The sequence below is a fragment of the Microtus ochrogaster genome, linkage group LG7_11, assembly GCF_000317375.1.
Source record: "Microtus ochrogaster isolate Prairie Vole_2 linkage group LG7_11, MicOch1.0, whole genome shotgun sequence".
Taxonomy (NCBI): Eukaryota; Metazoa; Chordata; class Mammalia; order Rodentia; family Cricetidae; genus Microtus; species Microtus ochrogaster.
The window spans coordinates 26,334,828-26,346,704 of NC_022032.1; the positions used below are offsets into that span (position 1 = coordinate 26,334,828).

General features: G+C 42.0%; 1 protein-coding gene across 1 annotated transcript in view; it reads left to right on the plus strand.

The window, feature by feature from the left end:
* The first annotated feature begins 5,025 nt into the window (after window positions 1–5,025).
* The window catches only part of Vegfc (vascular endothelial growth factor C), a 97,332-nt gene continuing 90,480 nt past the window's right edge, over window positions 5,026–11,877 (plus strand). The window contains exon 1 of the mRNA XM_005362606.2: window positions 5,026–5,190. Coding sequence (XP_005362663.1) covers window positions 5,044–5,190 — 147 coding nt within the window. The 5' untranslated portion in view covers window positions 5,026–5,043. The remainder of the gene's footprint in view (window positions 5,191–11,877) is intronic.

An 11,877-nucleotide genomic window follows, 5' to 3' on the forward strand; every position in this document is an offset into this window, starting at 1 on the left:
CTGGAACTAGCTCTTGTAGACCAGGCTGGTCTCGAACTCATAGAGATCCGCCTGCCTCTGCCTCCCGAGTGCTGGGATTAAAGGCGTGCGCCACCATCGCCCGGCTCAGACTATGATTTTAATGGGAATAGACAGTATTTTAAACTGGAAAGTTTATAGTAGTAAAGACATTTAATCAAATCTGCAGTCTGAAATAGGAATAAAGACCAGTATAACTGGAGATCTCTAAAATTTGACCAATGTGTGATTTTAATATTGCCAAAGAAGCTCAAAAATTTATATCTAGCAAATACGGTACATATATAATTAGTTACAATAATCAACCATTTAGGTACAAAGAAAATACTACTGTACTTCTAAAAATGTACATTATTTATAGCCTAACTACATAGAGAAGAATTGTAAAATAGCTAACATTCTCTTTTCAAACTATAAAACACAAATAAGTTTTTAGTTAAAAACAAATACAAAATTAATTAAAGCTACTATGATGGATAATTTTGGTTGTCAAATTGACTGCATCTAGAAGCAATTGAGACATAATTTGCAGGGCATTTCTGCAAGGGTTTTTCTTAATCAGATTATGAAGCAAGAAGATCTACCCTAAATATGGGCAGCATCTTCTGGTGGAGGCTGGATAAAAAGACATGGAGGAAGAAAATTTGCTTTTAACTGTTTGTCCTCACTTTCCCTAGTAAGTTCATCTCTCCTGCTGCTAGGAATTTTAAGACACTCCTTCACAGATTTTAGAACCCACTTCCTAGCAATTCCAGTGTAGACTGAAGACCAGCAGCTCTCCTGGACTCTTCCAGGCCTTCAGCATCAGATGGAACTAATGAGATATTGGGGGTCCTGAACTGAACGGCTTGTGGCCTCTCCAGTGTGGGAAAATCATAGTTGGACTCTTCAGACCACATACTGTAAGTCAATCTAATAAATCCAAAATATAATATGCACATATGTATGTGTGTATGTATTTGTTCTATTAGCTCTCATCTTTTACAGAACCCCTTTTATACAGAATCTTTTGCTAAAGCAGATTATGGTACCGAGAGTGGAGTAATTGCCATGGTGGTTCTGACCATGTTATTCTTCTCAGAAGGACTGTGGAATAATTTTGGAATCCTGAGATAGAGAATGTGTGTGCAGAGCTGAATGAACTGCTGCAGGATCTTGGAAGACAGGAGCATTAAGAGACATGCCTACAATGGAGGACTGGCTTGCAAAGTTGCAGAGGGAGGCAAAGACTCTCTTAGATCCATTTATTTGATATTACGGACTTAGGATCTGTTCAATTAACACCTTTGCTTTACTGGACAATAGATGCTGGTTATCTGGGGCTGAGGAATCAGCTGTGATTAATAGGAGGCCAACATTATTGAGGTGCCATCTTTTGAGGAATATTGCCTCAGAGTCAGCACACAGAAGCTATGGTCCAGACAAAGCCCGGGCTTTAGCTGATGACGGTAACTTTGTTTACATGGTACTAACATTAGAAGGATGAGGGCATGGATTCTTTCTCGCTTTCAGAGGGCCACTGAGGCCAGGCAGTATATGACATGAGACTCCAGGTATGAAGGAGACCCTGAAAGGTCAGTATGCAAACTTGTGAAAGTGAAACCTGGGTTTCAGACCCAAAGAAAATTCCTTTCTTGCATCACTACTACTTGACTCTGATGGACTCTCAAGGTGACAGATCACAGAATTTGGCCCTGAGGAGGCTAAAAACCTCTGATAATATGCAGGCATAGACGTATTGTTATTTGCCATCCAACTGTCTTCCAAAAAGATTTGAAACCCAATGGCTATATCAAACCGTAGGTATCATCCAACTTTTATCCAATTCTCTCATCTCAGTGTCTACCAACAGTGTAATACTTTCTAGAAAACAAAATAAAGCAAAGGATAAAATGCCCCTCATACCTTCCTTTAGAAGCACATTTAAAAGAAAGGGAGCAGTGGGTCTTAAAAGATCTTGGAGGAAGTCACCAATTTAAAAAAATATCAAAACAAAACCCAGTAAAAACAATCATTTTTAAACTTCAAAGTCTGTTAATGGTTTATATAATTTTTTAGGTGTTAAGTTGAGAAAAAAAAAATCCCCAGAAAGTCTTTCATTTTACTTTCCAAGACTTCTTCTTCTTTAAATTGTATGCTGTTAAGAAATGGTACTACTGCTGCTGCTGCTGCTGCTGCTTTAAGTCCCTAAGCTTCATGCATGGTGGGTGGGTAAGCATTCTAACACTGGGCTCTATTGCCAGCTCTACTGTATTCTTTTGAAAGACTACTGACATTTTTTTAATTTAAATAGATCTTTATTTGCCTCAAACAGTAATAACAGTAGGAAGTTAACTATATTTCAATGGAAAAAGTATGTGCTAAGGATTTTTTTTTTAAATCCTGCCGCTAATACATTTTGATACACATTGAGTCTGGCGATGTTATGGTATTCATACCATGCTACACCCTGAGGCTGTTGGAAACGTGTAAAGTTCTCAATGTGGGCCTGCTGACATCCAAGTCTTTTCCCAGAATGCTGTAAATTCTGGTGGTGTGCCCAACCATCTGTTTTTACAACCACCCCTTGTGATTCCAAGTACAATAAAAGCCGAGGGTCACTGCACTGTGACAAGATTACAAGGGCACTCCATTTCCACTTGAGTTCCAGTCCAGCCTGTCTTTAGAGTCTCATTCCCTATAACTTTATTAAGATACGAAGATCAATGTGATAAGTTCTTTAAATACACCTACAACAAGAACACTGAAAGAGGGGAATGTATTGACCAAGTCAAGATCCCTAATTATTTCAACACATTGTGATGGGCCCACTGTGGCAAGGTAGAACTTCTTCATGTTAAATAACAAAGCGCAAATTAGGGCACAGGAAGGCAACCCTGACACAAAGGCAGAGCTATGCAGATGTGACTAAATAGCACTATGCATGCAGATTTCTTGAGAAATCTGGTCAACTTTAAGCGTCCATTGCATCAAGAGTTGGGTTTGGCTGCCAGAAAGTAAACTTGGTCCAAGGCTATGTCAACAAGTGCTTATGCTTGGGACAAGGAAGACCCTTTTCTTGCATGCTTCAATGGAGGAGTTTAAGTATGGAGCCATGTTCTGAACAGCGTACTTTATGAACATAAACTTAGCATGATGGATGAGGATAATTGGAGCTGTCAGGTTAAATAAAAAGGAATCTTTCACTGGTAGGAAAAGGTAGGCCTGGGAGAATGTGACGTATATTTCCAAAATATCCGAGCAGAGTACACGTGGAAGTTAGATTAGATGAAGTGTGCAGAATGCCAAAGTCAAAAGCAATGGATAGAAGGAAGGAAACTTCAAAAACATTGGTCCTCAGTAAAGGGAACACGCTCAGGCAAACCACGGAGTGTTCCCTGTTTGTAGGGGTACTTGAGCGTTTGTGTAAGTGTTGGGTAAGGAGATCTTCATATTTTAGGATTTGAATCACACAAAAATGTCTTTCCTCAATTTTATACGTTAGTGTACTTAATATAGTTTTTCTTATTAAATGAACAAGACCCTTTATGTTTTGAACTCAGTTGAAACTGCTTAACTGGACCTTCTGTAACATGCCCACCAGCCCCAAGAAGGAAAGCCACTACAGTCTCCAGTAACACAACACAGTCCCTGGGTGCTTTTCCAAAAGACAAAGGCACCACGGCAGATGGCTCTTTCAGCATAGAAATTGTCAATCCTCATCGACTTTCTCTTATAAATGGAAGGTATGTCTTGCAGAAACTTTTTGGGGTGTGCCTCTTTAAGTGTCCTGGAAAACTGGCTCGTCTACCAAGCTGGTATACGTATGGGACTTTCTGAAGATCACTAATCTTGGAACTATCTCAGCAGACTGCCCTGTATTCTAAGAAATCCCGCATTCTTACTTCAAGCAACAAAGAAAACAGTGGAGGTGGTGGTGGTGGTGGTGACGAGAGACTTCTTATTCCATGGCCCCAAAGTTCTCTGCCATGATGACTTTAGAGTTTTGGAACTTTTAGACTGATTGTAAACTTCGTGGGGACTCTAACGACATAGAATGCATAAAGACTTGACCTCACGGGTCAAAGCATGTATCACCCCTTACCCATTGTAGTCTCGCCCCCCTCCCCCCAAATAAAAACTCCTACCCCTATCTTTTTAGTAGTTGAGCTCAGTCATGTGGCCTCTAAAACTGATCATGAGGATAGGGCTCCAGTCCCCAGACTTAACCTGAGCCTCCGGCCGCCCCCTCCCAGGAGAGTCCAGAGAGAAGGGGAGAGAACGGGAAAGCAAGAAGAGGATGGAGGTGGGGCTGGAGGAAAGCATGAGGCTGGAGGGAGCGAGCTTCCGAGGGAAAGAGAGGGGAGGGCAGACGGGGCTCGGCACGCTCCCTCCCTCGGCCGCTTTCTCTCACATAAGCGCAGGCAGAGGGCGCATCAGTCATGCCCTGCCCCTGCGCCCGCCGCCGCCACCGCTCGGCCCCGCGCGCGCAGGAGGCTCGAGCGCCCGGGAGCTCGCCGGCCTCGCCGCCGCCGGGCGCCCCGCCGCCCTCCTCCCGCCCCCCGACTCCGCCGCCGCCACCGCCTCTCCCGCGGCTCCCGCGGCCCCGGCTCCTTTCACTTCGGGCGAGGGGAGGGAGGAGGGGGACGAGGGACCCACGGGCTCCTCGGGACCAGTGGAACATCTCGGGGTGGCTGGGCTTAACCAACCCCCCTCCCCTTCTTTGCAAAACGCCAAAACAAAACCGCGATCGGCGGGCGGCGGAGCCGGCCCCCGGCGCCCTCGCTTCACCTCGCGGGCCGCCACCGAGGGCAGCTCGGATGTCCGGTTTCCTGTGAGCCTCGTACCTGACACCCGGCGCCTCTCCCAGGCGCGGGCTGCCATATCGGAGGGCAAAAGTTGGGAGCTGCGGAGTCCCCGGGATCCGCTCACCCAGGGGGGTCCCCCGAAGGAAACCGTGGGACTGGGACGAGGACAGGACCTCAGCCTCGCGCCCCAGCCTGCGCCTGCCAGCGGACCGGCCTCCCCGCTCCCGGTCCTTCCACCATGCACTTGCTGGGCTTCTTGGCTCTGGCGTGTTCCCTGCTCGCCGCTGCGCTGATCCCGGGTCCCCGCGAGGCGCCCGCCACCGCCGCCGCTTTCGAGTCGGGACTGGGCTTCTCGGAAGCGGAGCCCGACGGGGGCGAGGTCAAGGTAGGTGCGCGGACCCCGCCGGGCTGGGCTGAGACTCCTCAGCTCCCAGTCCTGGACTGTGGGCTTGGCTTTGCTGGGTGCACAGAGAACCTGCAGTGGAGAGTGTGCGCATAATTATTTATTTAACCTTTGGATCCAAAGTGAGAGATTGGTGCACGCTTCTTTGGAGCAAAGTTTCTCCTTCTTTTTCCGGGGGAAAGATTTTACTAGAAAGGAAAGCAACTTAGAGGAGTGAAGGGGCCCAAAAAGGTGTCCTGTGACACAGATGGAGCATTCTCTTTCAGAGTGGTATCCTGGTGCCAACAGGAGAGCTTGCACCCTGTCCCCATGGCAAGGCTCCAGAGAGAATTTCATTGCTGTAGGGAAATGTTCTTTTCTTTTCCTGGCTGGTTCTTTGGACTCCAAAGAGCTTCTGTGATGCTTGGTTAGACAACTTAGCTCTCTGGCCCTGGAGTGTTTACAGCAGGAGCCCCGGGCACTGGGAACTAGTTTGGAAAAAGTGGAAGTAAATTTAGTAACTAGGCTTGGCGGTTTTAGATTTTAGGATTAACTTGAACTTGCTCAAATCAAAGATGTAACAGAGATTGGAATCTATTAAATCATTGTCAAGAGAGACTTTTCCCCAGCCTTATCAACTGCGTTTCTAAACTCTGGCTATGTTATAGTAAACACTGAAGAGTCAATGTGTTTTATTTTGTTTTTAAGTTTTTTTTTTTTTTAAGTCCCTTTCCTAAACATGTTAAGGCACTTTGGAAGACATTCTGATTCTCAAAAGAAGTTATCTTACCTTGTTCTTGTGTATTTCTCCCTGGGACCTTCTAAGGAATATCTGTAAATCTTAAAGTTTTGAGCTCCTGAAGAAGTTTGCACCGCGAAGCCCCTCTGGCTGGGAGCAGACTGAAGTGGTTTTACTGTAGCCGTCTGCAAGTGGGAAACAGGCAAGGGGTGTGTTCCTCTCAACTTTCAGCTGACTTTATTGGGGAACTCATACGGAATGTGCAGAGATCAAATCACCCTCCCTGGGTTTTGTCTGAGACTACGCTTAGATACGGACAAGACTCAAGCCAACTACCATTGTGTTTACATTTGGGAAAAGTATCAGAATTTGTAGTTCATTATGAGAATCGTAACTCTCAATGTAAACTTATTAGTGTAACTATAGGGGTGAGAAAATTATTGTTCAAAATACCACCGAAATCAAGCTCTGAACCTAATACTGCTTCTTGTAATTTGAGCCCTTCAGTTTTGCCAGACCCATTCACTTTCCGACTCTTCAACCTTCATAGGTATGACTGACTCAGACAGCATCTCCATTGCCTCTGATAACTGGCTTTGATTTACCGTAGGGAAGTGTTTAGCACTGAGTAAAATGAGAAACAATTTCTGATAAGCCAATAGTTTACACAATAGGCAGTTACCACCGAGTCAGTCCTGAGTGACTGTACCAAAGCACAAATGTGTGTGTGTATGTCTGAGCGCTCAGGTGTGTGTTCCAGAAAGGTAGAGAGTTGCAAGATAAAAAAAAAAAAAAGTTCCTTCATTTTTAATTTTCAAGGCTATTGTCATTTGCATGCCTTAAATCTCTCTTTTTCTCTGAAATTCTATGTATTTTGTTTGCAAAAGTCTCTTTTTGTATTTAATCACCTCTTAAATTCTGTATGGTGAACAAGCACTGATATTTGATATGGAATACATTTTTTTTTTCATCTGTAGGAGGACACTTTATTTTGTGTCTTTGAGTTTCATGGGCAGTGTACCTGTGTACTTAGCTGTTCCCTAGTGGGTGAAGAGGACCTTGACAGCCTATTTTCCAGTATACACAGTGAGCCAAGCACTGGTGTAAAAGACTCCATGTCTCTCCCTAGTGGCCTTTCCAAGCACCTCAGTTCCCTTTAAGCAGTGGAGACCCTGAAGGACACCCGTTGTAAGTTTCCTAAAACCCCAAGATAAAAACAAGGTGTCAATTATACATAGTATTAACTCGTACAAAGTTTTGTTAATGCATAGCTACCTGTGTCACTTTTTTAAATTCACAAATATAGAAAAGCTAATAAGCTATGAAGAGAGCTGGGCATCCAGCCTTCCCTTGTGGCATCCAAGGCTATGCAGATAATTGAAAGTAGGTCCCTCTTTCTCATGTTTTTTTTTTCATGGTTGTATGATGTAATGAAAAGTCCTAAATCATTTTCTGAAGGGTGTTAATGCAAACAGGACAGTGTTAGAAAACTAAAGCAACAGGATACTGTGGGCATAAAAAGAAATATTCCAGACTTGTTATCAAACAAATGGCTATTGTTGATCTTGGAGAAAGCACCTGATTGCTGTAGCTAATAATTTGCATTCCAAGTCTGCATGGAGCATACTCTGGTGAGTTGGAATTGAGGAATTTAGCTTTAAGTAAGACATTGGATTATGACAAAAAGTAAACCAGAAGGAAGACTTACGTCATATATACTATAACTATGAAAGTTTTTTCTTTTATCGAAAGCATATTCTTTTCTTACATATTCTATCCTGATTGCAGTCTCCCTTCCAATTACTTCCACTTCCATCTTTTGTCTCTTATTTAAAAACAAAAGGTTTTTATGAGCTGATAATCATCGAAATATAATATATAAAACAAAAAATGAGCTTGTTGGTTGTGACACGTATCTTTAATCTCATCACTCGGGAGGCAGAGGCAGGTGGATCTGTGTGAGTTTGAGGTCAGCCTGGTCTACAAGAGTTACTTCCAGGACAGTCGGGCTACATAGAGAAACTCTATCTTGAAAAACCAACCAACCAACCAAACAAACAAACAAACAAATCCCCCCCCAAAAAAACAAAATCAAACAAACAAACAAACAGAAGGAAAAGAACCCAAGAGAAGGCACAAGAAATAAATAAATTTAAAAAAAAAAAGAAGGAAAAGGGAAAGACTTGACAGGACATTATGAGACAAGGGCCTCCAAGGATGCCACTGAATTCATTTTCTGTTAGCCATGCACTGCTGGGCATGCAGCCTACACTTAATTGTAGTTTGTTTTTTCTGGGTTAGGGATGGAGCCATGTGTTCATTTCTCCTTTCAGGTCTAAGACTCCATCTGGTAAAGAGCCATGTGTCTTCCTCAGTCTCTGTGAGTTCATATGTATTTTGATCATTTTTGATTTAGGGACAACCAAGGCCCTTGGCGTCCTCCATTCCCTCTGGTTCCTACAATCTTTCTGCCTCTTCTGCAGTGTTCCCTGACCACTGTGAGAAGGTATTTGATAGAGACTCCCAGTTACAGCCAACTGTTCCAAGGTCTCTCACTCTCTACATGATGTCTGGCTGTTGGGACTGCATTTTCTCCCATCTGCTGCAGGAAGAAGATTCCCCAATCATAGCTGAGCAAGTCATTGATCATATTTATCTTTTTGGGTAGCTATCGAACTTTAAATACAATGTTTTTATTTTTTCTTTGAGTTTTTTTTTATTCATGGGTACAATTAATTTTGCTTATATCCTTCCTCCACTTTGCCATTCCAAATCTTTCCAGAACTCTCCTCCCCCAAATTTCATGTTTTCCTAATTTATTTTTGGAAAAGGGTATGCAAATATGTATGTCTTTACTTACTTTCGTTTACAATAGATCAGGTTTTATCAATTTTTAATAGGTTTATATACTTTTGTGTGTTTTAGCTTATTATTTATTCTGTCAACCAAATCAATGGCAGTGTTTTTCAAGGTACCATATGTGTGCCTGCACCAGATTTCCCTAGGGGGTCTTTGTTTTCTTTTTTAACCTGATACCAAGTAAATCTTTCGGCTTTCGTTAGGAATACACATTTGAAATAATATCCCAAGTCATTTCTATTCTCAATAAAAGTATTACATGCTGCATATGGATGATTAAGTTCATTAGATTTTTATCATGATCATCATTTAATCCATCATTTCAATTTGTGAAATATGTCAGGCAGAAGTCATCTTGAAAGACATGGCCCTTTTCTATTTTTTTTTAAGTAGTGTACCATTGAGATGAAAATATCAAGGTAAATTATTATCTATTTTCATAAAATTAAAATTATGAAATGTTTATCTATTATGAAATTTATCTATTATTATGATCTATAATTATGAAATTAGCGTTGTATATGTTCTGAAGTTTGGGAGAGACTTATCTGTGGGGTTATTTGATCTAGAATCTTTGATCTCAGAGAAGAGCTTTGGTTGTAATTGGATTGTTCATTTTTAATAGATGAATTGATCAACACCAGAATTATACTTGCTGTACAGGATAGCATGGGGACATGAGAAAGCAAATAGGGCAGTTTGGAGCTGGGGTGTTATATAGATAACAGTGAGTTCTCCTGAGTATCAGTATGTTTAGATAGCCAGAATTCTGCTCGGTTTGTTTCACCACTCAGCCTTCAGGGTTTTGACTTAACACTGTGAGTCATGGGGGAAGGGTTAGTTATGATCTCAGCAAATAATAAGCAGACCATTGAAATCAATCCTAAGACTGGATAAAAGTCATAAAGATTAATGGAGGGTGTCTAATTAAGAAGTCAAAGAGATACTTCAGATGGAGAGTCATGCACAGCCCCAGCAGGGCAGAGAGAGACAAGAAGGACATGATGAAGGAGCTGTCCCCAGCGGATGGACCCGTCATTCTGGGGATTGATTACTGTGAAAGTTGAAGGAGCAGGAGAAATTAGCCCTGACCTCAATATTTTAGTCATAGGACAATATTGTTTTCCACTTGTAGAATTAGGCTATTTCATAGAAGAACATGGGTAGCAGTATAATTCCACAGATCACTTAAGGTACTAGCAGGAATAAGACTTATTTGGAAAAGCAAAATAAACCTCAAAGTAAGCTATTACATCAGTGGTTCTCAACCTTCCTAATACTCAGACTCTTTAATACAGTTCCTCCTGTTATGATTGCCCCCAACCATAAAATTATTTCATTGCTACATCATAACTGTAATTTTGTTACTGTTTTTCAAGATATCTGATATGCAACTCCCAAAGGCATTGCGCCCCATAGATTGAGAGCCTCTGTTTTAAAGGGAAGTGACTGTCTTGGGTCAGTAGGACTTAAGGTGTGTGATAAAGTTGTGACAGTTGTTTCTACAATCTCTGTGAAAAGTTAAGATATATTAGCTTGTATTTAACACATAAAAACATAATTTTATTCAAGTAAAACAGTTAATATAGCGATGATGTGTCATCATTTAGTTCCAACCTTGTCTGTGTTTCTCTGTTCTCCTATCTATAAACTTCTTGGTAGGAACCTCCCCCCTTCCACAATATCAGAATTCTAAGATTAGGAATAAGGTGCTGTTAACTTCTCCTTACTTCATTTCACCTCAACTTCTGTTAGAGGCTTCAATTTGACTTCTTAGATGCCTCTTCTGAGGAAGGCAGAGTTTTGTCTAAGGGAAGCATTGGATTGTTGTTTGCTTTTCTGAATTAGCTACTATCTAAGGATAGACATAGAGTCATACAGCTTGGTTTTGCTCAAAGTATAATAATGTGTTTTTCTCATTCTTCTCTCTGGTTTTTGCTACGCTGTGTTTACTGCTCTGACGGTGGTGGGACCTGGGAGAATGGGCCCAAAGAGGGTAACTGAAGTTTCATGCAGTAGCCAACTTTATACAGAGCATCAGACAGTTTACCCTCTGACGGTTAAGAGGAGTCACACAAGTAAAGTGGACAGTCACAAGGGCAAACCGCACGTGACAGGCAAGCTGCACATGGCAAAAACGTGTTTTCCATACAGGCATATAAACAAATGACACTAGCCGTTTGTAGTCAATAATCTGAAATAAACTCACTCCTCTCCACTACACCTGAGAGAAGCAGAAAAATATATTCCGAGAAAAATTCCATGTTTTTGAAGAAACTGAGGTCACAAGACTCTTGTCTTGTTTTCTTGGAGTTTTCTCGCAAGCACTCAGAAATCTCCCTCTGACTCTGTTCTTGAACTGTGTTCTGAAAATGCTGGATACATGTGGATTTGTATCCAAAACGCTCAATTCACCTTTCTTTGGCTTTACTTCTTTATATTTATTCTCAACTATGATTTCCTAGTAACCATTTTTTTTCATGTCACTCGATAAAAACTGACTCAGCAAACAGTTTCTGACTGCAGTGCTTCCTCTTTAGGTCTGTAGTCTTTGTTCCAATCCTACACCGATTTGAAAGCTTGGGATCATAGATTTGGGGGCTGTAGCTCTTGCAAGATATATAGTCACCTTGTTTGAAGCCTGGATGCTTGGCTCAGCTGAAACTGGGGTTTTGCGGACAAGGGGATGGGCATGTGGGGGATGTCAGATTCTTTCAGAGCCAGTGCTGGTATTGCCCTAGCTGCTGCACAACACTCCATCCTCTAGATACCAGCTATTCCCTAAACACTGAGACTAAGAGGGAATAATAATGGTCCTCACCACCCTGAGAACCTTTGTGCATCCTCTTCGTCACTCTAGACTCATAATCTGATGTCATTTTGTTTTTCACTTCATCTCCATAGATGGATGCCATGTTATATTAAGGATGATAAGTGTAAGACATAAGTTACTGAACCAGGAATAATATCAGTCTTTAGTCTTAGGGTCTGAGATGGTGTTGATGTTGTGTATATGTGTGGCAGGCTTATGTGTGTACTCTGGTTCAAAATCAGATCCTTAGGCCTTCACAACAAGCGTTTTACTGACAGCC